General features: G+C 39.8%; 1 protein-coding gene across 2 annotated transcripts in view; it reads left to right on the top strand.

The window, feature by feature from the left end:
• The window catches only part of PPP2R2A (protein phosphatase 2 regulatory subunit Balpha), a 105,742-nt gene that overhangs the window by 76,863 nt on the left and 5,740 nt on the right, over positions 1-23,139 (top strand). For both annotated transcript variants that reach the window (XM_079770421.1, XM_079770422.1), the window contains exons 4-9: positions 2,231-2,396; positions 12,426-12,538; positions 13,979-14,156; positions 15,355-15,519; positions 16,836-17,005; positions 19,162-19,253. In XM_079770421.1, the coding sequence (XP_079626547.1) occupies positions 2,231-2,396; positions 12,426-12,538; positions 13,979-14,156; positions 15,355-15,519; positions 16,836-17,005; positions 19,162-19,253 (884 nt within the window). The remainder of the gene's footprint in view (positions 1-2,230; positions 2,397-12,425; positions 12,539-13,978; positions 14,157-15,354; positions 15,520-16,835; positions 17,006-19,161; positions 19,254-23,139) is intronic.

The following is a 23,139-nucleotide window of genomic DNA, read 5'->3' as shown; positions in this document are numbered from 1 at the left end:
CACCGAGCCTATAGTATTAAATAACTGATTGAGACTTGACTCTAAAGTGGGCAGAGAAAGGAAGTGTGCCTCAGTCAGCTGTCTCTCTTTCTCTCTCTCTCTCTTCCTTTCTTCCTTCCTTCCTTCCTTCCTTCCTTCCTTCCTTCCTTCCTTCCTTCCTTTCTTTCTTTCTAAGACGAATGGTCTATTACAGCAAAAACAATAACAATGTATTATAGGGTTACATGTAGAAGCAAAATGTATGTAAATTATAGAACAAACGCTGGGAGGAAGGAAATTAAAGTGTACTGCACTGCCAGTGTGGCTCATTGGTTGAGCATCGACCTATGAACCAGGAAGTCATGGTTCAATTCCTGGCCAGGGCACATGCCCAGGTTTCGGGCTCGATCCCCAGTAGGGGGCATGCAGGAGGCAACCGATTAACAATTCTCTCATCATTTTTTAAAATATATTTTTTATTGATTTCAGAGAGGAAGGGAGAGGGAGAGAGAGATAGAAACATCAATGATGAGAATCATTGATCAGCTGCCTCCTGCATGCCCCCCACTGGTGACCGAGTCCACAACCCAGGCATGTGCCCTTGACTGGAATCAAACCCGGGACACTTTAGTCTGCAGGCCGACACTATCCACTGAGCCAAACCGACCAGGGCATCATCATTAATGTTTCTATCTCCCTCTCCCTTCCTCTCTCTGAAATCAATTAAAAAAAAAAAAAAAAGTTATACTGTAGGTTAGTCAGGCTGTGATAAAGATGTATATTGTAAACCTTATAAGCCAAAATTAAACACAACAAAATAATAAAAAATACCAAATAAAAAGACAAAATAGAAAGGAGGTACCCATGAGATCACAATAAAATTAAAAACTGAATAGGAGAGAAAGGAGTTCTTCCTTAATATAAAAAGCCAGCTAATTATAGAAACAAGAAGAAACATTTTTTTTAAATTACTCTAGCAATAATTGTTTCAGTAAGAATTATGGATGAATGGTAGAACTAGTCAGTGAAAGTTTTAGAATAGTCTGTGTGTCAAAGTGTCTCCCTAAAGATAATTATTCATTACAAAGAGAAAAAATACTAACTTTCCTGTAGATACACCTCATAGACACTACCTGAAACAAGAAAAGTTAACATCACCAGTGCTAGGTCACATCAGCATCATCACCTGCCTCCTAATATGCACTGGGATAAATACAACATCCCTTTTGTGATATTCCTCCCCAAAGTGCCTAACTTGTATTTAATAATGGGGACATCGGACAAACCCAAATAAAGGGACAATGCAAAATAAACTGTTCGGTGCTTCTAAAAAATGTCAGCGTCATAAAATACTAAGACCCAGAAACTATTACCAACTAAAGAGATATGGCAACTGAATGTAAGGTCTGATGCTGGCTTTTCTGTTGTAAAAAGACATGGGGACCATTGGAAAAACCTGAATATTTGATAACTGGATTGTACTACAAGAGAATAGAGAATGACTTTGTTTTTAGAGAGATAATATAAAGGGCAGATGGGAGAGAAGGAAACAAGAAAAACGAAATGGGAAGAGAGAAGGGTGAGAACAAGAAAGCAGGTGTGAGGGAGAAAGAGAGAAGGCAGAAAGAGAGGGGGGTGGGTAATTAGGGAGAGAAAGGGGAAAAGGAGGAAGGGAGGAGAAAGATGAAAGCCATGTATAAACAAAGTGCAGTAAAATGTTAATGCAGTAAATGTTTACAGAATTTGGGTGCAGGATATGGTGTGCTAAAGAACTTGGCCTTGCCCAAAGACAGTAATTGTCTTTGCCTTCACCTTCTTGAAAGCAATCTGTCGTACCTGATTGGACTATCGTTGTTTAGGATAGGAGCCATCAGCCAGCTGTTTCTGGCAAGCTTTTCTCATTTAACCTTTACTTTTTAGATGAGCACCCTTATTAAGGATGCTCAGGTGTTTTTTATCAGTTTGAGTCAATACTATTTAAAATATAATAGTAAATTAATAATCAAATTGATCCATAATTCAGAGTCACTTTTCCTAGTAAATTGGGCTAAATCATTATACTTTATTTAGCTTTTCCTTTTTTTTTTCTTTTCCTTGAAAGCCTTTAAATATTTTTTTTAAACAACATAATTGTATATGAGATACAGGTAATGAATTAACCAGAACCTGCAAGATCTTTTGGAACTGATAACATTTTACTATTTTGAAATCTTTCTCAACAGTGGTCCGAATATTTTTGTTTCCATTTTAGAACAAAATCCAGTCTCATAGCAGAGGAGAATATAATGTTTACAGCACCTTTCAGAGCCATGAACCAGAGTTTGACTACTTGAAAAGTTTAGAAATAGAAGAAAAGATCAACAAAATTAGGTGGTTACCCCAGAAAAATGCTGCTCAGTTTTTGTTGTCTACCAATGGTAAGTGTAAATTTTATTTCATGTGCTTTGTATGTACACATACTCTGTAGGATACGTTTCCCTTTTCAAAGAGGGGTAGTCGTTAAGAGATATTTACAAATAGACATTTGTAAATATTTCTTCCCCACATAGAATATAAACTCTTCTTTTATGTCTTTTCTTTTTTATTTGCATTTAGTTTTAAAATTCTATGAAAGAGATTTCCAGGTGTCAAGTTTCTTTTTGTGCGCACACACATTTTGTAGTGAAAAGAATGGGCAGGTTACTAACGCTGAGTCAAATTTTTCTCACCTGCAAAGTGGAGATAGTAATACCTATATTATCGTATTGTTATGAATAGTAAATGTGATAACTCCTAATGTACATAATACATGCTCAGTAAATGTTAATTTTCTTTCTTCCCTTCCTCCTTTTTAAGTGTGCTCAAACTCTCCAAAGAGTGTTTCAAACTGTAAATTCAAAATGCTCTGTCAAAGGATGGTCTCCATTCAAGGAATACTCTCTAGGAGGGCATTCTTCATACTCGATCTAGTCCAGGAAGGACACAAACTGGAATTGACACACTGCCTTCTTCCCCACAATCCTCATGGCTAGAAGAAGTTGTTTTCTTACTCTCAGGAAAAGTTTTTAAGTCAGGGTTAGAATTGTGTGGTGACTCTACCAGAATTGAAACTCCTTTATGACAAGTTAAGAATTGGGTCTTTTTGTTGTTGTTGTTCTAATTTTTTTTTTTTTTTCATATACGTTGTTGTGACTTGGTTTAGCTTTTGGGATCAGGGGTCTGAAGAGACATTAAAGTGACTGAGTGATACTTCCAGATTCTGGGTAGCCATAGTCTGTAAAAATTTAGATTACAACTTATTTGAGGCTGACACAAGGGTTGGGGAAAACCTCATATTTTCTCATATCTTCACTATTGAATAAAAGCAGATTTTTAGCACCTAGACCTTATCATTCTTTGCCATTCACAGAATGTATACTCAGGTGATTTCTGGGGTGACACAGTGGAAAATACTGAGTTCCCCCTTCATCCAGTTTAGGTCTCATCACCCTCTGTATCTAGTTCTTTGAAATGCATTTGCCACTCTCTGACACTATAGATGTGTGCTTCCTGTATCCCAATTTTTTTAAAATCATCAAGGTGTTCCCTAAGCAGCCCTTAACATTTGTACCCTCTACCCCTCTCTTTTTACATAAACTGCATTCCTCTCTCTGATTATTAAAAGAAAAATAAATAGAAATAATGATTTAAAGCTTATAACTTATAGCATCATAGATTGAGGTACTGTGTATACTCGTGTCATATATTGGTTTCTAATTTGGTTCAGTTTTAATTTATGTGGTAAACTAAGTTATTTCAAATAGCATTTCAGATACTGCTTTTTTCTTTGACATCAAATAATGCATAATTTTACCATTATATAGTTTCTACTTTTGGACGTAAATGTTCCAGGGAAGTGTATTGTTATACATTTCGTGTGTATGTGTGTGGTTTTGTTTTTAAATATATTTTTATTGATTTCAGAGAAGGAGAGAGAGAGAACCTCCTGGTTCACATAGGTCGATGGTCAGCCACTGAGCAACACTGACCGGGCTAGAATATTTATTCTTAATAATTTGCCAGTTCACTTCTTAGCGGCTATATAGTTTGTTTTTATTTTTAAAGGGGAATTTTTAACATATAGGCTGAGATAGAATAGTGTAATGAAGACCTACATACCTCCCACCCAGCTTCAATAATTCTTAGTTCATAGCTAATTCTGTTTTTCAGATCTTTCTTCCCCTTTCAGTATTATTTGAAAGCAGATTCCATTTTGATTTATTTATGGATTAAATCTTAAATAGCTTTCAATTCCCAGCTTATGTTCATGTGTCTTCCTTGCAGGCTTTCTTGTACTCCTGTGGCTTGAAATAACAAGGCAGTGTATAACCAGATGAGCCTTTCTAGATACTAAACTCTACAAAGGCTCAATACAAGGAGAGACACTGGGAATTCCAGTGGTTAGGTCGGGGTATGTGAATCTATGTAGTACTTTTCTGTAGACAAATCAAAGTGTCTCCCAAATAGGTTTACTATGTAAATTTGAAAAATCATTGATTAATACTAGGTGTACCGGTTAATAATGTGGATTTTTTTTCAGTAGATGGAGTTACACATATGTTGATATATATGCGATTTGATATGTATGCTCTTTTGTTGTATTGACAACAAGCTTCAAAACTTCATATGTCAAATTTGCTGAAGGTGTTAACATCATAGGTATTTTTACACTTAAAAATGTTGAATTTCGTGCCAAAAAAAGCATTTGCGGGAAGTTATAATTCATTATTTTGAAGAAAAGTGCTGCTGTGAATACTTCGGGAAGCTTATGGTGAACATGCTCCATCTCAAGATACTTGTGAACACTGATTTAAACGCTTTAAAAGTGGTGATTTTAATGTGAAAGACAACATCCAGGTCAACCGAAAAAGTTTAAAGAAGATGTGTGTCAAACTCAAAAACAACTTGCAGAAAGATTAAACATTGCTAAGCAAACAATTTCCGATTGTTTACAAGCAATGGGAAAGATTTTAAAGGAAGGAAAACGGGTGCCACATCAACTGAACGAAAGCAAATGCAAAACCGAAAAGTCATCAGTAAAATGTTGCTTCAACGGCACAAAAGAAAGTCTTTTTTACATCGAATTGTGACTGGTGATGAAAAGTAGATTTATTTTGAGAATCCCAGATGCACAAAATCATGGGTTGATCCAGGTCAACCATCAATATCGACTGCAAGGCCAAATCGCTACAGGAAGAAGACAATGCTCTGCGTTTGGTGGGATCAGGAAGGTGTGGTGTATTATGAGCTTCTAAAACCAGGTGAAACCATTAATACTGATCGTTATCGAGAACAAATAATCAATTTGAACCATGCTTTGATCGTGAAATGACCAGAATGTTCCAGAAGACACGGCAAAGTAATTTTGCTTCATGATGACGCACCATCACACACTTCAAAACCAGTTAGACACATTAAAAGATGTTGCCTGGGAAGTATTAACCCACCCGCTGTATTCACTAGACCTTGCTCCTTCAGATTACCACTTATTCTGATTGATGGCACATGCACTTTCTGAGCAGCACTTCAAAACATACAAAGAAGTGGAAAATTGGGTCTCTGAATGGTTTGCCTCAAAACAAGAAAAGTTCTATTGGGATGGTATCCACAAATTACCTGAAAGATGGGGAAATGTGTAGCTAGCGATGGACATTACTTTGACTAAAGCACTTTTGATGTTTCTCTTGAAATTACCGTGTTTTCTTTGATTACAAAATCCACTATTATTAACCGGTACACCTAGTGAAGTTATTTTAAAGGGCACTACACAATGAATCATAGGTTTTTTATCTATTTGTTGTAAGTGGTGGTGGTAATGAATACTAAATAAAATACAGGTATTTTAGGGCTTCCTTTATTTTTTATTTTTGTATGCTATAAAAGTAGAGTCCCATGTGGAAGGATAGAACAGGAATGGGAATTTTACAAATTACTGTGTCTGAGAATGGTGGGATTAAAAGAAGGATGGAAGGAGTAGGACTTGAGCTATATCTGAAAAGTGTTATTCTTTTAAAAGAAAGAAAGCAATTAAGGGTAAATGTCAATATCTATTAAATCTGAGTAATATCTTCACAATATTTTGTTTAGTTTTCTCTGTGAAATATCTATACTAATAAAAGGGTAATATGCTAATTAGACTGGGAAACCTTCCAGGAGACCTTCCAGACGTTCTTCTGGACAAAGCCATGGTGGCGGGGCCGAGGTAGAGGTGGTTAGAGGCCAAGAGGGGAGGGCAGTTGTGGGTGATCAGGCCAGGATGGGACAGCAGTTGTGGGTGATCAGGCTGGTGGGGGGCAGGGCAGTTGGGGGTAAGCAGACCAGCAGGAGGGCCAGTGGGGGCGAGCAGGCCATCATTGGGGGTCAGTTGGAGGTGATCAGGACAGTAGAGGGGGGAAGAGTTTGCAGTGAGCAGGCCAGCAGGGGGCAGTTGGGGGTAAGCAGGCCAATGGGGAGGGGAAGTGGGGGCGAGCAGGCTGGCGGTGGGGGGGGAGTTGGGGGCGAGCAGGCCAGCAGGCAGAGTGGTTAGGGGCAATCAGGCAGGCAGGCAGGCAGGTGAGCGGTTAGGAGCCAGCAGTCCCGGATTTCGAGAGGGATGTCCAACTGCTGGTTTAGGCCCGATCCCTGTAAATTGGCAGTAGGACATCCTTCGAGGGGTCCCAGATTAGAGAGGGTGCAGGCCAGGCTGAGGAACACCCTCTCCCCCCGTGCATGAATTTCATGCACCGGGCCACTAGTAGAATAATAATACCTCCTTCCACCAAATGTGCAATAAAAGGGTCTTGATACTCATAAAAACTTAGAGGCCCAGTGCACGAAATTCGTACAAGAGTAGGCCTTCCTTCTGCCAGCACCAGCTTCCCATCTGGCACCCGGGACCTGGGCTTCCCTAGCAGCCCCAGCTTCGTCTGGAAGGATATCTGGTCTAATTAGCATATTATGCTTTATTATTATAGATTAGGAAGTCCTGTGGGAGAATGATAGAAAATATGACCCAACATTTCCGCTTTGATTCACCACAATTAATCTTTCATTCTTGCATTGACTTTCCATGATCATCATAAACTGGTTTTTCCCAGGTCATTTTTACTTAACTTTATAGTCATCTGTTATAACTTTAATTCACTTGATGTTTCCTCAAGTTATTTTATTCTCTTTCTTTTACCTTCTTTCCTCTTTCTTGGAATTCTCGATTCCTCCACGTTACAAAAAGGTCCAGTTGTAATCTGTTGACCATGGATGGATGGGTCTTGAATATAAGAGTGATAGTTCACTCATAAATAAGTTGCCTTCTAACAGCTTGTTAATAAGATTTTTTTATCTTGTTTAAAGCTGCATTCCCACAAGAGGAAGCTTAGTAGCCTGGTTTTACCTGTCCCAACCCTCTGTTTATGGCCAGAGATACACATGGACCTTTGGACTTCTTGAATACTTCTTTAGTTCTTAGGGTTGACAATTTAGGGAATCACCATAGAGCAGTAAGTAGCTCTTAAATTTTTGGAAGTAACAGATATCTTTGAGAATCTTACAATCCCTTCACAGAAAAGTTGTGTAAAAAAAGCACATAATTTTTCATGCACTTTTATGGAGTTGATCAGTATCTTCATCTATAGGCCAAGGACTCCAGATTAAGTCACTTCCAAAGAACATATAAATGAAAAAATATTTTTAATTTTAAATCATACTTGTTAAAACATTATTTTATATCTAGCCTGCCTTATCCCCAAGCACTGCACTGAAATTGTGTAGTTCTTCTGTATCCTGTCCTGTGTTTATGCTGTTTAAAAAAATGTTTTACCCTCTTAATGTCACAAATTTTATCACTTTAAAATTTTTGAAGTTTAATTTGTTTTTCAAAAGATACTTACCTGATTTTTCATAATTTTTAGTATTTTCTTCTGATAGCATATTGGGAACCACAAACGAATTTCATCTCATTTGAAAGTTTGATAAGTATATTGTAATTTCTTTATCTGGATCTCTAAGATAGATGAATTTGAACAGGCCATAAGACAGTCATGGCAGGCATCCTCATCATTTTTTTAAAATATATTTTTATTGATTTCAGAGATGAAGAAGAGGGGTAGAGATAGACACATTAATGATGAGAGAGAATCATTGATCGGCTGCCCCCTGCATGCCTCACACTGGGGATTGAGCCCACAACCCAGGCATGTGTCTTGACCAGGAATTGAACCATGACCTTCTGGTTCAGAGGTTGATGCTCAGCCACTGAGCCACGCCAGTTGGGCCATCCTCATCATCTTTAGATGATAATTTCTCCCAAAATATAGAATTTAGGCTTGACTCATTTATATTACATATTTGGAAATGAAGTATTCTGAAGTATATAATGATGTATCTAAATTATATAAATTAAATAGCACATAGAAAACACACATAACTGAATTGCAAATAACTAGAAACATGATTACATAGGGTTTAGATGAAACTTTAGATTACAAATTAGTAGAGTTAGCTGGGTGGGTTTTTTTGTTTTTTTTGTGTTGTTTTTTTCCTGTTTAGACTTCATCTTTGCAGAGGGCATCCACAGGAGCAGCTGGCATGCTTTTCTCCACCAGGCAGAGAAAGGTGGCCAGACTAGAGGAGTCCCTGCTACCTCTCTGTATGACAGAGTTTTATAAAGTGTCTTTATACACTATTTTTTAAAATTATATTATGCTCATTTGCTTATGAAAGACCATTAAGAATGTGATAGTCTTACATGAATGCAATTTTAGAATAACAAAGTATTAAACAAATATGCATGCATCCATAGTGATATAAAGAAATGATTGTTTGAACAAGTAAGTGGGAGAGAAGGGACGCTTCTTATAGGAGAACTAGAGGCCCGGCACATGAAATTCGTGCATGGTTACGGTCCCTAGGCCTGGCCTGGGTTCAGGGCCATCTTCCCTGGCTACCCGCAGCCAGCCCCACCTCCCACTGCCACCCACCCCCGGTTCCCCATTCGCCATCGGATGATCGGAGCCTGCCGGCCAGGGGGAGGAACTGAGAGGTTGGCCGTTCCCACCCCTGCCACGTGTTGCCCTCTGTGTGTGGGGCAGCTGGTGGGGCGGGAGCCTTGGCCTGGCGCCACCCGCATCCCCCACCACCCTTCCCCAGTTCTCCGTTCGCCATCGGGCTATCGGAGCCTGCCGGCTGGGGAAAGAAACCAAGAGGTGGTCAGTGTGCCTCATAGTGACTGGTTGAGCGGTCGTTCCGGGTTCTGGTCATTCCGCCATTAGGGTCAGTTTGCATGTTACCCTTTTATTATATAGGACTAGAGGCCTGGTGCACGAAATTTGTCACCGGGGGGGGGGGGGGGTGGTCCCTCAGCCCGACCTGCACCCTCTCCAATCTGGGAGCCCTTGGGGGATGTCCAAGCAGGATCGGGCCTAAACTGGCAGTTGGCCATTCCTCTCGCAATCCGGGACATCTGGCTTCTAACCGCTCACCTGCCTGCCTGCCCTAACCACTCTGCCTGTTGGTCTGATCCCCCTAACTGCCCTGCCTGCCTGATCCCCCTAATTGCCCTCCCCTGCTGGCCTGATCCCCCTAAATGCCCTCCCCTGCCGACCTGGTCACCCCTAACTGCCCTCCCCTGCTGGCCTTGTCACCCCTATTAACTTTTTTTTTTTTAATCTTATCCCCTTCACACACAATTGTATTTGACTTCCTTATTGGCTTCTTCCTGTCACACAATTTTTCTCTCTCCTTTATGTAACACTTTTTCCTACATTTATAAACTTTTCTTTCCTCCTTATTTCCTACTTCTGTTCCATTATCCTTCTTCCCATCTTTCTTCTACCCTCCCTCCCTCCCTCCCCACATTCCTTCTTTCTTCTATCTTTACTCCTCCCTCCCTTCCCCCCCTTTTCCTTCCTTCCCACCTTAATTTTTTCTTCACTTCCGCCCTCGGACCTGCTTTACTCCCTCCCCCATTTCTCCCTTCTTCACATTCTCCTTTTAAGCTCTACCGACTCCCCTTTAAAACTTTTCTTCCCTCCCTCTTTCTCTCTCATCCTACCTTTCCCATATATTCTTCTCTACTTACTTCCACTGTTTTATTTTTTATTTTTTTAAATTTCTTTATTGATTAAGGTATCACATATTTGTCCTCGTCCCCCCATTCCCATCCCATACCCCTCCCCACACATGCCCCCACCCCCCTGTTGTCCTTAACCGCTGGTTAGGCTCATATGCCTGCACACAAGTCCTTTGGTTGATCTACTTCCACTGTTTTAATATCTATCTACTTGCCTAATTATTCACTATCATTTTTCTTTTCTGACTCCTACTTTTAAAATCTGTCCCCAGTACACAACTATACTTGATTTTCATTATAGCTCCTACAGTTCACTCACACATCCTCTTTCCTTTAACTCTGCTCTCCACTGACTCCTTTATAAAGTTCTTCCCTCCTTTCCTTCTTAAAGCTTCCATTGGGGGAGGGGGGCGTTAACCCCCAGCCCAGGGCTCAGCCCCGGCCAGGTGTTTGCTGCCCCCCCCCCCTTCCCCAGTGTCCCCGCCACTATCCTGCTCCCATTCCCTGCCCAGGGTGCCTGGCCCAGCAAGGATGGCCGAGGCCCGCACGGCCCGGGAGCTGCTGCTGTGAAACAGGGGCGCCTCCACCCAGAAGGCCTCGGATCATTCACTCTGTCCCGGACCGTGGGCACCTCCCAGCCAATGGCCACCACTGCCCTCCTCCCACGTCTGCACCCCGCCCCTCGCCGGACGCACCTGCTTGCCCCCCGCAGTCGCCACCCCCTTCTGCATGCAGTTTTCTTCCCCTCCTATTGTATCCTATCCTACCCCGGGCCTTGCAGCTGCCTGAGCAGAGGGCGGGGATGCAGCCTGGTGATCAAGTCCTGTTGACACTATGTATGCCTTCACTTTACTCTGGTGCTCTTCCTAAAAACCCATGATTCCATTCTGATCATAAGAAAACAGCTAACCTACCCTTTTGAGGGACATCCTACAAAATATCTCACCACTGCTCAGAACTGTATGAAAAATAAAGTCTGAGGAATTTTTAAAGTTAGAGAGACTGAGACTTGATAACTAAAGTGTTATTTGGATCCTGGGTGGGGTCCTGAAACAGAAAAGGGACGTTAGTAGAAAACCTGGTGGAATCTGAGTGAAGTCTGGAGTTTGGTTAGTAGGAATGTACCAGGACAACGTTAATTTCTTAGTTTTAACGAATGTACCAGGTTGCTTAAGATGTTAACAGAAGAAACAGGGTACATAGTGTATGGAAACATGTGCTGTCTTTGTAACTTCTCTGGAAATCAACTTAATTCCAAAATAAAAAATTATTTTATATATTCTTGATACATAAGAATTTTGTCTTGAAGGACTTGAATCAGTCAAATTTGCCTACTTATGAGTTGCTAATACAATGGGGAAATATAGATTTAAACAAGCGGCCAGGCCTGTAAAGGAATTTGTGGGATCTGCTGGTAGTAGTTAGGCTATCTTTTTTTTTCTTTTCTTTTTTTATTGTGTTTTTTTTTTTTAATTTAATAAATCTTTATTGTTCAGATTATTACAGTTGTTTCTCCTTTTTCCCCCCCATAGCTCCCCTCCACCCGGTTCCCACCCCCCACCTCTGGCCTTACCTCCCCCCCGCTGTCCTCATCCATAGGTGTACGATTTTTGTCCAGTCTCTTCCCGTACCCCCCACACAGACACCCCTTTCCCCCTGAGAATTATCAATCCACTCCCATTCTATGCCCCTGATTCTATTATATTCACCAGTTTATTCTGTTCCTCAGATTTTTAATTCACTTGACTTTTAGATTCACTTGTTGATAGATAGCAAATAGTTAGGCTATCTTATCCATTTTTGTTGTTTGTTCTCTGTTGAAAATTAAGTATTGAGCATATAAAGATATATGTTTTTATGTATGTATAGACATATATGTATTTATATACCCATATAACTTTTTCCCCTCTGGCTTTATTTAGTTTTAAACAGTAGGGACCTGGCTATGACTTGATTCTAAAAGCAAATGGAATTTTATGAATTTGATTAACATAAAAGTGCAATATCTATACTGTTTTTCCCAGGTAATAAGAAATTTGTTTTTTTGTTGTGTCAGATAAGGGATTTTATTCTTGGGATATTGTCTTTCCTTTTTTTTAATCCTTACCTGAGGTTATGCTTTTATTGATTTTAGAGAGAAAGGAAGGGAGAGAGAGACAGACAGAGATCTCGATTGGTTGCCTCCTGTATATGCCAACTTGGGATTGAATCCACAGCCTTTTGGTGTACAGGGTGACGCTCCAACCAACTGAGCCACCTGGCCAGGGAATTCTTGGGATCTTTTAGATGAAATATTAAATGGCATGTTTAAATATACCTTAAAAGTGTTTTTCTCCTATAAGTATTACTCCTTTTTTGAGGACTTTATTCATTGTCTCCCCAGATAAAACTATAAAACTATGGAAAATCAGTGAAAGGGACAAAAGACCAGAAGGGTATAACTTGAAAGAGGAAGATGGAAGGTATAGAGATCCTACTACAGTCACTACACTACGAGTAAGTACATAAGAAAAAATTATTCTAATTCTGACAAATAGTGCTTTTGTATGTATGTGGGTGGGTTTTACATATTTTTATTGATTTTTAAAGAGAGGGGTATAGAGAAAGAGAAACATCAAAGTGAGAGGGGACCATTGATCTGGGGGATTGAGCCTGCAACCCGGGCATGTGCCCTTCTGGTGCACAGGACAACACCCAACCAACTGAGCCAAACCGGCGTTTTGTATTCACCCTACCTAATAAAATAGTAATATGCAAATTGACCGCACCTTCGCCACGCCCACCAGCCAATCAGGGTGATCATGCAAATTACCCAACAAAGATGTCGGTTAATTTGCATATGCTGAGAGAGGGAGGAGTGAAGACTGAAGACAACTTAGAAGGAAGAGGGAGGAAAAGCGGAAAGCAAGGTGGCTGCCAGAGGGAAAGCCCGGGCGGAGCGGGGCGGGCGACAGTGGCGAGCGGGTGCAGGCGCGGTGGCCGCAAAGGCGGCAGCAGCGGCAGCGCACGCGGCCGCAACAGCCGCTTGCAGGATTTTCCTGCAAATGGGCTACTAGTATTACATATTCTAGATCCTGAGCAGAACTTAAATAGGAATAATTACAATTTGCCCCGTCCCAACAATTCTGTAACTAGATAAGACACTAAAAACTCTCATTTCAAACATAGAGGTTGCACTGTGGCCAAGGGCAGAACCAGGATTCTACACAAGACTGTTATGTTCTGTGCCACGTTCTCCATCGCTCTTGTGGTTTGAATATCAAGATTACTTTTCTTTGGAGATGAAAAAAGTAGAAATGGACCAAATCTTGTTGCAGCTAAAAAACAAACAAACAAAAAACAAGAATTAGACACACTGGGCTAATTTCTTTTTTAACCACTTTAATTTAAACCATAAACATTTTATTAGCTTTGCAAGTCTTTTTTGTAAATCTTCACCCGAGGATATTTTTCCATTGATTTTTTTAGGGAGAATAGAAGAGAGAGGGAAAGACAGAGAGAAACATCGATGTGAGAGAAACACACATCAATTGGTTGCCTCCTGCATGAGCCCCTGGGCTGGGGTAGCCTGCAACCAAGGTATGTGCCCTTGACTGGAATCAAACCGGGGACCCTTTGGTCTGCAGGCTGACGCTCTATCCACTGAGCCAAAGCAGCTGGGCTGCAAGTCTTTTAAGCAAGGATTGGAACTAGGAAGAATGGCAAATCCTAGTAGTATTGCTACCTGTAAAAGAAGATAAATTATTCAGATTGTTCATTTTTCTTCCCATTTCAATACTTTAGAAGATCAATATCAGTTACTTTTTAAAACTAAATTTGTGTAATGTTGTACTGTTTTATAGTTCCTCAAAAACTAGAAATGAAGTGCTCTGAATCTTAGGTGCTATTGTAAACAATGAACATTTGTAATGACTTTTTCATGTGTCTTATTGACAGGTGCCAGTCTTTAGGCCCATGGATCTAATGGTTGAGGCCAGTCCACGAAGAATATTTGCCAATGCTCATACATATCACATCAACTCAATTTCCATTAATAGTGATTATGAAACCTATTTATCTGCAGATGATTTGAGGATTAATCTTTGGCATCTGGAAATTACAGATAGGAGTTTTAGTATCCGTTTGGTTTCTCTCTCTTGTTTTTTTTTGGGGGGGGGGGGATAAAATCAATATAAATGTTTCTCCAAATCCTACTTTCATTGTTTATATTATCCTGAAATTTTTCTGTGCACATACAAGTATGTGATATATAAACATATATACCTGGCAAACACATATACTGTAGGTATATAGAGAGAGAGTGAGAGAGAGAAAGAGATGTATAAAAATATACTCATTTTTAAGTATGTTTTAAAAATAAAATGTTAGCTGTACGGAATTACACATTTGAAATGGGTGAATTGTATGTATGTGAATTAGATTTCCATAAAGCTGTTTTTTTTGTTTGTTTGTTTTTTAAGGTAAAATGTTAGCAGCTTTTACTACTACTTACATATTTCCAAGTACATATCATTTGAAAAAATTAATACTTTAATTAGAATTCATAACCTGTTAATAGTGTATAAAAGAGCCAGTGTTCCTATACCTGTCCCAGTCTAGCTACTAAAAGTCTCTTTTGTTGTTTTGATTAGCATTTCTTTCATCATGAGTAAATGAACATTTTTCATATTTGTATATTTTTTCTTTTCTAATTTTTTTCATTAGATTTGCATGTTTTGTTGTTTTTCTTTGTTTTGTTGTTAATATATTTTTATTTATTTCAGAGAGGAAGGGAGAGGGAGAGAGAGATAGAAACATCAATGATGAGAGAGAATCATTGATCAGCTGCCTCCTGCACACCCCACACTGGGATCGAGCCCAAAACCCAGGCATGTACCCTGACCAGGAATTGAACCTTGACCTCCTGGTTCATAGGTCACTGAACCATCTTCGGGCTGTTTTTAAAGCACTTTTTTACGTTAAGTAAATCAGCTCCATCCTTTGTGGTGCAAATAGTTTTCCCTTTTTTGCTCCCCTTAAAGAGTTTTGTTATGTTGTGTTTGGAATGTACACTAAATTTCTTAATATTTAGGAAGATAAACTTAGTCTATTCTTTATGGCTTCTGGGATTTGTATCACACTCAGAAAAACAGACCTCTGCATTCTAAAATGATTTAAGATTTGCCCATGTTTTCTTCTAAGAATTTTTTTGTAGGCATTAAAGGGATCAAATAAGGTCTAGAATGCAATTCAGAATATTTGTGCTTTGAAAAATGTAAAATTATATTTGCCCTTTTTTCTAAGTGGAAATTCCTTAATAAAATGCTATCCAGATATTGTGGATATCAAGCCTGCCAACATGGAAGAGCTAACAGAGGTGATTACAGCAGCAGAGTTCCATCCAAATAGCTGTAACACGTTTGTATACAGCAGCAGTAAAGGCACTATTCGGTTATGTGACATGAGGGCATCTGCCCTCTGTGATAGGCATTCTAAACGTAAGTTATTTGCGTCTTTTTAAAACAAATGATAACATTTTCTGTTTGTCTAAAATCTTTAGCCTCAGACATGGTAATCACATGTACATAGGTTTACAAGTCTTAGTTAAACCTGTATGCCCAGGGCTGCCTGTACCCTTTGGAAAACTGCTGATTCTACATGAGGCATCGTAGGTTATTCTACTAGAAAAACATAGAAGGCTTTATCAGGGCATGTCTGTTGATATTCCAGTGGAGATATATACCTAAATGACTGAACGACCGGTGAACCAGTTGTTAGGACGCGCACTGATCAACGGGGGCAGACGCTTAATGCAGGAGCTGCCCCCTGGTGGTCAATGCGATCCCACAGCCGATCTCCCGTGGCCCCTCCCCCTAGCTGACCCCCATTTATACCTCCACACCCCCCCCCCCATCCCCACCCCCAGCCAGCCAACCTCCTGCAGTTCCTCTGTATGGCCGGCCAGGCCAGGCCAAGGGACCCCACTGGTGCACAAATTCGTGCACTGGGCCTCTAGTGTGTGTGTGTGTGTGTGTGTGTGTGTGTGTGTGTGTGTGTGTGTGTGTGTGTGTTGATTTCAGAGAGGGAGAGAGAGAAAAATCAATGGTGAGAGAGAATCATTCATCAGCTGCCTCCTGCATGCCCCTCCCCACTGGGGATCGAACCCGGGACCCTTCAGTCCGCCGGCTGAACCTCTGTTCACTGAGCCAAACCAGCCAGGGCCCAGTGAATATATTTTTAGTGGACTGTTACTGTTTGAGAACTTGGGGTGATGTTCTCCAACCCTATATTCAGATAGAGCAATTCCTTTCCCCCCCCCCCTTTATTCCTATTTTGAGCGTCCTATTTCTTCTAAGAAGAGGTTTCCTTTGCTTTAAAAAAAAAAAAAAACGTTTAAAAAGCACTGGGTTTTAAATAATGGGTTGCAATAATTTTACCTGGCCAGTAAAAAATAAAATGCTGGTATGAATTTGAATGGTGAGGAGGGTGTGTTTTTTGTGCTGACATCACAGGCAAAGTCAGTGAGGTATATGCAGAGCCTACAAACCTGGGGCACTGAAGTCAGAAGTCCTGGGGAAGTCTGGTTCTGCTAAATCAGCTGTGGGCTCTGGAAGTATAAATCTCTCACATCTTTAGTTGTAGTGTTTATCCCCTAAGAAACTTTCAGGGAGATTATCTTATAGCCAGAGAGTTGTCAGTTTATTAGGCTGCCATTTTTAGCTGCCTCTTAGGAAATTTGTGAATTGTTTCAACAAATGCTTTGTGTAAGCCAGAAGATTATACAAATTGCCCTTTTTTGTGTGCTTGTTTTTAGTGTTTGAAGAACCTGAAGATCCCAGTAATAGGTCTTTCTTTTCTGAAATCATCTCCTCTATTTCTGATGTAAAATTCAGCCATAGTGGTCGATATATGATGACTAGAGACTACTTGTCAGTCAAAATTTGGGACTTAAATATGGAAAACAGGCCTGTGGAAACATATCAGGTATTTGCAGTTTTTTCTTTCAATGATCATACACCCTATTTACTTTGAAATTTTTATAGAGAAGGATTTTTTATTTTGTGTTAATCCTAACACAGTGCTTGTTCAGTAGGCTTTTGATCCACAAGTATTATGCTTTTCCTTATGTTAAATTTATATATGCTTTTATAGGCATTATAGTAGTTTTGCAGTTAAAGTGTGATTATGTTACTGGTTTGGTTCAATATTGATAATGGTTTTCCCAGCTTTTGTCTCTATTTAAAGTGAGGAGGGAAGAGCACTCTATTAAGGTCTGGGGGGTGGGAGGGAGGATTGGGAAGAGTGGTCAGTCTTAGTTGTCCCAGTTGAAGTATGTGCAGGAATAGCTGAACCAGAGCTTAGCTTTGGCATGCCAGGTAAAAGGGACTGACATTCTACCTTTGGGCTGATAACTGTTGTCTTTAGACTAAAGGAAACGGCCGTGAAAGCCCAGCAGACAGCTCTAGGAGTTGTCTGTCTCTTGAGGGGTGTTAGTTCTGGATTCACTTCTTGTCAGCCAGCCACTAGCATTGATCCCTATCCTGCTGCTCTTCTAGAAAAAGAGAACGAAGATGTGTAGAGCCGGGAACAGGGCGGGCATCAGATGCCTATGTTAGGTCTTAGATCGCTAGAGTGTAGAAAACACTTAACGCTACTTTAGAAATGCAGACTTGATAAATTTGCCTTACGTTGTATATTACCAGTAAAATTGAATGGTATTTCTCAAACTTTTTAATCCTGTTTGACAAACCTAAACCACTTAATAGTCTCCTTCATGGTATTTGAAATTTCCAAATACATGTTACGTTTGAAGCAAAAGCAAAGGAATACAATATTGCCACGGTTTCAAATTACATCTGAATAACTGCCAAGATTCTGATTTGTCTCCTAGTGATCCTCACTATTACTACCCCAATCCCTTTGAGAATAATTGATTTGAACCTTAACTTCATATTCATACATTGTTTTTGAGAAACCCTGTATGTGCATTCTAAAACTTTGCTGAATTGTTACGATTTATCTAATTTTACCTGAATGTCAGTTTTCCTGCCTATGCTGAGTTAGATTAGTGATTGAGAATAGTGTCATATCATACTCAAACGTAGCATATGTAGATCGAGCTGTTGGTGAATGGCAAATTTGGCATCTTGCTGAGCTGTGTGTTATTGAAGGGTAATTGTGATTTTGTTCATTTTTCACTTTTAATCCTGACCCTACATGAATTGCAGTTCCTCCAGGTTAACAAATTTTACTTAGTGATGTGGCCTGAATCATTTCACTGTACTTAAAGTTAAGATGACTTTATGTTATTTCATAAATAATAGAGAATTCTAACATTTAGAAGGTACCTACTCCTTTCTGTCATCACTAGTGTTTAAGGTTCTTTTTTTTCCTTCTGATCCCAAGAATTATTTGAAATTTTCCTTTGTAATTTAACAATATTAATTAAATGTATAATTTATCAGGATACATTTTAAATACTAGATCCATTTATTTAGAATTATATATATTTTTTAAGAAGGTATATTTTCATTAGCTCTTGATATCACATAAGTAATGTCAAGTGGAACCAAATTTTTCAATGATGCATACGTTCAATATCCATATAATTTATCACCAAACTGAGGGATGATCATGCTGTGCATAGCATACACACTTAATTATAATGTAGGCTTTAGTTATTTATGCTCAGAAAATTATATTTAAAAAGGAAGTAAAGCACAGTATTGAGTGTTGTTAAATCAGCAATTAATAGACTGAAAGACAAGTGTTAGCATATTCAAATATTGCTGTAATATTCTTTAATCTCTTTTCTGTGCCATTTTCAAATGTTTTCTGGTCTAAATATTTTAGTTGAGCTTATAGAGTGCATGTGCCATGCCCAGAGGGTAGTTTCTCTATTGTTCAAAAGAAAATGTGTGTTCATTGAAGGGGACTCATATGTTTGTAAATGGATTAAATAAACGTTTTTATTGTTACTAAGGGGATCAAATTTTAATAAGATTGACAGGTATGTGTATGTGTCTACATATGCCTTTTTTTTAAAAAAATAATACTGACTTATTAAATCAGTTTTCTAAATTTAATCAGTAAATCTTGAGGTGTAAACTAAGAATATATATATTTATGTTTTTCCCCAGGTGCATGAATACCTCAGAAGTAAACTTTGTTCTCTGTATGAAAATGACTGCATATTTGACAAATTTGAATGTTGTTGGAATGGTTCTGATAGGTAATTGATTTTAATTTGAATTTATTCAAATGTGATTTTATTTTTTTTAAATAATCCACTGTATGAATATAGTTTTGTTTATTCATTCATCAGTTGAAGGACATTTGGGTCATTTTCAACTTTTGGCTATTTGCGTGAAAGTTTTGTTTATTTTTTTAATACTTTGGGAAATGTTCCAAATGCCTTTTCTTTTTTTTAAATATATATTTTTATTGATTTCAGAGAGGGGGAGAGAGAAACATCAATGATGAGAATCATTAATCGGCTGCCTCCTCCACGCCCCCCCACTGGGGATTGAGCCAGCAACCCTGGCATGTGCCCTGACCAGAAGGAACCATGACCTTCTGATTCATGGGTTGGCACTCAACCACTGAGCCATGTCGGCTGGGCCAAATGTAATTTGATAAGAGCAGCAGTTTTCAGCCTTTTTCGTCTCCTGGCACACATAAACTAATTACCAAAATTCTGTGGCACACCAAAAAATACATATATTGTTTGCCAATCTGATTTAAAAAAAATACTTATTCACACTAGCTGGCTGTTGTTGTGTTGGCTGCTGTCATTTTTTTATTTGATAGTCTAAGGAAAAAGAGGTCAGTGACCCTGACTATTTAGTCAGGTATTGTATATTTTAAAAATTCTTGTGGCACATGGGTTGAAAATTGCTATATTAGAGGAAAGAAATTTGCTATTTCATCACTCCTCCTAGTGTGGTTGCCATGTTTACTAAAAATATGGCAAACTTTTTAGATTGACATAAATTACAAATCCTAACTTGATTTCCCCTTTCCCCCAGAGTTTTCTTGAAATAAATTTAGTAATTTTATAGCAGTATTGGCAGATAAAAATTAAACATTGTGTATCACTAGTAAGTGCAAAAGTACACACAATTCTAGATATTGTAAATTATTTAAATATCTTAAAATTTTTCCCTTTTATGAGCCAGATCAATCATAAGTTTGACATGCCAACAGTTAAAATGTTGAAATTTCAGTTTGGTTTGTTACTCTATTAAACTATTTAGAAATACTTAGGGCCTTGGCCAGGTAGCTCAGTTGGTTAGAGCATTGTCCCAGTATACCAAGTTTGCAGGTTTGATCCCGGTCAAGGCATATACAAGAATCAACCAATGAATGTATAAACAAGTATAACGACAAATATGTTTTTCTCTCGCTCTTTCCCTTCCTCTCTCTGTCCTCCCCCTTCCTCTCTCTAAAAAAAAAAAAAAATCAGTAGAAATATTTAGATAGTAGTTATTTCTTGAGGAATATTACACACTAGTGTCTCCAGATAATATATTAATACCTCATAGAAGTGATAATACTATCTCATAAAGAGGGAATATGCTAATTGACCATCACACCCTCACGAAGCTGGCAGCACCCACAGCCAATAAGAAAGGAATATGCTAATTGACTGTGACACCCTCAAAGATGGCGGTGCCCACAGCCACAAGATGGCGGCGCCCAGTCTCCTCAGCCCCCCAGCCACCCAGGGCCAGCCCAAGGCACAGGCAAGCCTCAGGTGTCTGCTGCTGGGCTGCCCAAGGCTCAGGTAACCAGGGCCGGCCGAGGCTTGTGCTGCTGGCAGTGGCAGCAGCAGAGGTGTGATGGGGGCGTCGCCTTCCCCTGATTGCCAGGTCGCCTCCCGCCCCTGAGGGCCCCCGGACTATGAGGGGGCAGGCCGGGCTGACGGACCCCCCATTCAGTGCATGAATTTTCATGCACTGGGCCTCTAGTTGCTATATATTATTTTAACCATATTACCATGAGTAATTAGGTTTTTTATAATCTACAAATTTGCCATAGTATTTCTTTTCACTGTTGTCAAAATGTACTATTATTTCCAAAGATAAACAAGTCTTAACCTTTCCATTTTATTTGTCAATATTTGTTTACCATTTATTATGTTCCAATAGAACAGAAAATAGTAAAAGAAAACATCATTTTGAAATTATTTAAATTTGCCTTCAAGGTAATTTGAAGTTCTTTATTGAACAACTAGTGGCCCGGTGCATGAAATTCATGCACGGGGGCAGGGGGGGGAGTGTCCCTCAGCCCGGCCTGCATCCTCTCCAATCTGGGACCCCTCGAAGGATGTCCTACTGCCGGTTTACAGGGATTGGGCCTAAACCAGCAGTCAGACATCCCTCTCGCAATCTGGGACTGCTGGCTCCTAATCGCTCACCTGCCTGCCTGCCTGATTGCCCCTAACCACTCTGCATGCTGGCCTGCTTGCCCCCAACTGCCCCCCACCGCTGGCCTGCTCACCCCCAAATGCCCTCCTCACCAGCCTGATCACCCCCAACTGCCTCCCGTGCCAGTGTGCTTGCCCCCAACTGCTCCCCCAACCGGCCTGCTCACCCCCAACTGCCACCCCTGCTAGCCTGCTCGCCCCCAACTTCCCTCCCCACTGTCCTGATCACCCCCAACTGACCCCCACTGATGGCCTGCTCGCCCCCAACTGGTCCCCTCACCAGCCTGATCACCCACAATGGCCCCCCCACTGGCCTGATCACCCACAATTGCCCTCCCCTCTTGGCCTCTAACCACCTCTACCTTGGCCCCGCCCTGGCTTTGTCCAGAAGAATGTCCGGAAGGTCTCCTGGAAGGTCTCCCAGTCTAATTAGCATAATACCCTTTTATTAGTATAGATAGTTTTATCACGGAAGCTTGATATGATTCAGGTTTCATGGTGTTATGTGTCACAGAAGAGAATAGAACTGGGATCATTTATCTTTTATATGATTTTTAAAATTATTTTATCTGATTATAACATGAGGCCCACTATTTTGACTGGCCACTGTAAAGCTAGAGTAGGAACAAGCAAGCTTTATGGAATGCCACTACTAAACCTAAAGTGTCAAATTGGAAAAAGGAAAGGGAGGAAGATAAGAAATTAGCAAATTTGAAGAGAAGATATTGCTATAAAGGATTGGTTCACTGCCACAGCTAGTACTTCCTCACATTGTTTACACATGTTGTTAAACAGTTAGGTTTCACTGTCAGAAGTTATTTCCCTTAACACTTAAAAAAAATTTTTGAGCCCTAGCTGGTTTGGCTCAGTGGATAGAGTGTCAGCCTGTGGACTGAAGGGTCCCAGGTTTGATTCCAATCACATGCCAGGGTTGCGGGCTCGATCCCCAGTAGAGGGCATGCAGGAGTCAGCCCATCAGTGATTCTCTCACATCATGGTTGTTTCCATCTCTCTCTCTCTCCCTCTCCCTTCCTCTCTGAAATCAATAAAAATATTTTTTTTTAATTTTTTTGAGATTATCTCAAAGTTAGAGAAAATTTACAAGAATAACACAACTCTTATTTAGCCTCTACTCAGGTTCCTCCTATTGTTGTTGCTGTGTCAGTCTTTATGTATATTTATACATAAACACAAACACATTTGTTACTTTGTATGTGTGTGTGTGCATGTGTGTGGACCAGTTGGGCATAAACTCCAAACATGATGCCCCGTTCCCCCTAACTTTGAGTATTTCCCAAAAGGCACTCTCCTTCATAATGACAGGGCAACAGAAAAATTATCATTGATAGACTACTTCCATCTACTCCACAGATTCCATTAAAATTTCTCCAGTTCTCAATCATGTCCTCTCTAGCAAAAAAAAAAAAAAAGGGGGTTCAGTAGCAAATCCAAAGCATATGTGACATTTGGTTGTCCTATCTCGTTAGTCTCCTTTAATCTGGAATAATTCTTTATTCTTTCCTCATCTTTCATGACTTTGGCATTTTCAAAAACACAGGCCAGCTAGTTATTTTACAGAAAGGTTCCTTTAAAAAATTATATATATACACACACACACACACATACATACATACATACAAACATACACAAAATTTTTATTTCAGAGAGGAAGGGAGAGGGGGAGAGAGAG

The sequence above is a fragment of the Cnephaeus nilssonii genome (genome assembly GCF_951640355.1).
Source record: "Cnephaeus nilssonii genome assembly, chromosome: 5".
Taxonomy (NCBI): domain Eukaryota; kingdom Metazoa; phylum Chordata; class Mammalia; order Chiroptera; family Vespertilionidae; genus Cnephaeus; species Cnephaeus nilssonii.
This window is presented reverse-complemented; position numbering and strand designations above follow the sequence as displayed.